The 3827-nt window shown below is 33.2% G+C and overlaps 1 protein-coding gene across 1 annotated transcript; it reads right to left on the bottom strand.

The window, feature by feature from the left end:
- Nucleotides 1–962: 962 nt before the first annotated feature.
- Nucleotides 963–3405, bottom strand: LOC140057104 (ATP synthase subunit g, mitochondrial-like). Its single transcript, XM_072102644.1, has 3 exons — nucleotides 3321–3405; nucleotides 1606–1766; nucleotides 963–1280 (listed from the first exon to the last, which is right to left on the bottom strand). The coding sequence occupies exons 1-3, from the start codon at nucleotides 3403–3405 to the stop codon at nucleotides 1152–1154; spliced, it is 375 nt and encodes a 124-aa protein (XP_071958745.1). The 3' UTR covers nucleotides 963–1151.
- Nucleotides 3406–3827: the final 422 nt, after the last annotated feature.

Genomic DNA, 3827 nt, shown 5'->3' with positions numbered 1-3827 from the left:
AAATAGTTACCGAGATATTGACATATTCAAACATTAGAGGTCAAGGGTCAAAAAAGCTTAATTTATGGTAATTTTTTGAAAAAAGTTTCTATTAGACTAAATATTAGATTTATTTTCTTAACATTTTGAGCCCATTCTCAAATCTCTGAGATTGCGTGTTATTGAGATATTAGGCAATCAAGGTCAAAGGTCAAACTGAAAAATAAAGCCTTTGCGGCCATTTTTGTACAATTATTTTCATTATAGCGAATATAAATATATATCTTCCAAGCATTTTTAAAAAAAAATAAATGTAAAATGTCCCTGCGTTTCCAAGATATGGCGATTTTTAGTTATATAATAGAAAAATATAAAAATTGAGGTCAGAGGTCACAGAGGTCAAATCAGATTTCCAGTAACTTTGTTTTGGCATCTCCACACTATACTCTACCAAACTGCTATACTGAAAAATTTGTATCCAGTTTGGTAACATCCCACCCCTTTTTCTCCCCTTAGGGACTGGACTAATACTTCTTGCATGTTTCATCTTTACTCTTAGAAAAAAAGTGAAGAGTGATTTTCAAACAGTTTTTGAACACAAATAAATTTGAATGCGTCTTTAGATATAAAGCTCTGTCTGCACTATCAAACTAGTTTGACCAAAAAAGTGTGATGTGCTTAAATACGGTAGTGATATGACATCATCATGTCCATATATGGGCACATCACATTTATTGTCACAAGTTTGATAGTGTAGACAGGTACTTCTTCATTATAATCTATAGTACTGTGCTGTATTTAATATACAAAATATGGATGATATTCTGTAGAAACAAGTATTATTTCATGTCTCCAAAAAAAAAAAAAACAAATATTCAAAGTACAGTTTTGTAAAACAACAAAATAATTTTGGCAAAAGTCTGATAAATTTATTTCAACATTTCAAACTCATCACTGCAATTCTATAGATTAAACGAAACAAAATAATTAGGTCAATAGAGGGCAGTATTGTGGTCTTGATTTAACATGCTTCACTACTCTAGCCACTGAGTACACCTCACACACTGCTTCAGTACCTCTTCTGGTTACTCTCTAAACTGGTATTATAATCATACTAACTTTTCATAGTTCATGTTATCCGAGGTCAATTGCATGTCATAGTATTGCGTAGTCTAGATGTATCCTAAAGGTTCAAAATCACTGTTCACTTTGTAGCCAACGATGCTCTTGCGGCCAATTTGTTCACCTACAAAGAACCAGAATGCAACTTCCATACAGACTAGTGTATTTAACCAAGCTTCCTGTAAATACACAAAATAGTATATTTAAAAAATAATTGTTATTGTACTTTATAAGTGGGTGACCACTCTCAACAACAGGGATTTGGTTCACTTTTGGGGTGTCCTTGTCTCATGTTTTTTTTTAATTGATTTTGTTTGTATTGAAATAAATAAATTTAATGAAGTGAAAGGCAATGTCATTTAATCTAAAATTGTAATCCCTTTATTTTATTCCATTATTTAAATGTAAAAAAAGTTCGGTTTGGTTTTAAGTTTTGGCATGTATCAATTCATTAGGAGAAAAACATGTACAGTACCAGTGGTAAAAAAACTAAATAATGTTTACCTTAACAGTTAGTTGAGCCCATTTACCAGTCGTGGCTGACTTGACTATATCTTGAGCACTTTTCATTATTTGCGGAAACTCGCTTGGATATGGTGGCGCTAACTCCACTTTAGCATAATACCAGAACTTGGATAGTCTAGGTTTGGAATACTGGACAGCATCTAGTGCAAGAAAACCAATAATGATTATCAGATGGATACTTTCAGAGAGTGATATTAGGGATCAGACTTGCATGCAAGAGGCATAGGTTTGAGTTGGTCTGTGCTAATTATTGTATCCTTATTTGTCAATAGTATGGATAATTATGACCCACTATATGAACGCCGAGAGAAGTGCGTCATGGATGCGTAATTTACAGATAATTATTGAGGCAGGGGTGCATCGAAAAACCTAGATGTTACGTCACATAAATATGAACGATGGTGTGTCAATGTCCCTCACTTTGTTTGTCCCTCAGGGTGTGCGTCATGGTATTCATAAGGTATGACGCACATCGGACAAATGATGCACCTCTCCCGAAAGTCGTATTGTGGGTCATACCAAAGAATATATATCACAAGAATGAGTATTCCGCGATTTTCCCTGTAACAGTAATATTGTCCATGTGGTAGGGCGCCGCCATAAGTGTGGATGTATCTGGGATGTATACAACTTTTTGTGACGGTTTCAATAATCAAAGGCTAGACCACCGGTAGTATTTTCATGATAAAAAATGTTATCAACTACATGCCAACATCATGTTAAATACTATTTGGATATTTACTTGTTCGTTTTATGCAATTTATTTAGTAAAAACTGCCGTATAAACAGTTTGCTTTATCAACCTGGCGCTACGATAGCGTTACCGGGCGTGTTGGTGTTTACGCGTTTTCACAAAGGATTGTTTATTAATATTCCTATATTTAACTTGTTTCTGGTAAAACAAATAAATGTTAATAACATTTAACATTTTGTCCTATTAATAACATGTATTTTATACTAATTTATATCATAAAAACAATACTTAATTTACCGGGCGTAGAGTAGTACACGGCAATGGTAAAGAATAGGCCGTGCTGAGTAACGATTCATTGATTTTTGGTGTTGCTGTGTTAGGCATTTTTTGTGAACTTAGCATGTTAGTAAATAATTGTCTGTAAAAGTGAATGTACACTAGTTTGTTAATAAATATGTATTATAAAATAGTTTACAATTGCAAAAACTATTATCATAATTCTATTTAATGTGACATGTATAATATCTATTAAATCAAGTCTTATTTAGTATGTATACATCCGCCCTTATGAGGGCGGGCATCACTCACTGGAGCTCTCTGTTACAAATTTCTCATGCAAAAATCGCGGAATACTCATTCTTGTGATATATATTCTTTGGTCATACAATTGGCACGTGCATAAGTCATTGGTTTTGTGTAATACAAAGAACAACTTGATCTGAACAATTTAATGGAACTTGTTTATATTATTAGCCTACAGAGTCTACAGTATAATAATTTTTACTAAAATTATTTATTACTATTTAGTATTACTATATTAGTATTAGAAATTAGCTAACTAATCCTAACAGCAGGTATCCTGTTCAGGCTAGGCCTGGTACTGCAAGTAGTATAGGCCTGTTCCAACACTGTGTTTTTGTACTTGTGTGCTGCTGACTGACACCAACAAAATCCACTCGGAAAACGTCATTATAAAACTAAAAAATTATAACTAACATACCTGATGTTATCTTAGGTCCTTGTACCACCATGGATGTGCCTAACCGTTGGGTTAAACCAACGAGTTTCTGTGCTACTTTTGCCATTTTAGCCGGTGGTAACTTGGCTGCTAACTTTATAAATCACAAATAAAAGATGGACGTTTTTTAGATTGACCGAGTCGATCCGGAAGTACATCATTTCGTGGAATCTTTGATGATAATCGATCCCGCCAAGTACCAAACATCCGAACGTAATCATTACAGTTTTTTCATAAACGACGTTTACATAAAGAATCACTGTCTTTTCACAAATGTCAACTACTTTATCAATTAATTTATCAATTACTGAATAAAATGTTTAACACTTTTACAGAACAGCTCACAATATACAAAACTATGGATGGATACTGCAAATCCACCAGCTCCTCCGTTGCAAACAATTAATTCTAGTTGTCAAAGTGTTAATATATTAGGTATTAAAAAACAAAAAATAACCAAGTGAATATTAAATTAGAAAACTCAAACCA

This window comes from Antedon mediterranea, chromosome 8, assembly GCF_964355755.1.
Source record: "Antedon mediterranea chromosome 8, ecAntMedi1.1, whole genome shotgun sequence".
Classification (NCBI taxonomy): Eukaryota; Metazoa; Echinodermata; class Crinoidea; order Comatulida; family Antedonidae; genus Antedon; species Antedon mediterranea.
This window is presented reverse-complemented; position numbering and strand designations above follow the sequence as displayed.

What these genes read in the sequence shown, in the direction of transcription:
- LOC140057104 (XM_072102644.1), bottom strand. Translation starts at nt 3,405, where the DNA reads ATGGCAAAAGTAGCACAGAAACTCGTTGGTTTAACCCAACGGTTAGGC. An exon ending in AGGACCTAAGATAACATCAG is followed by an intron (nt 1,767 to 3,320) that starts GTATGTTAGTTA and finishes TTCTTGCACTAG; the next exon opens with ATGCTGTCCAGTATTCCAAA. An exon ending in GGGCTCAACTAACTGTTAAG is followed by an intron (nt 1,281 to 1,605) that starts GTAAACATTATT and finishes GTGTATTTACAG; the next exon opens with GAAGCTTGGTTAAATACACT.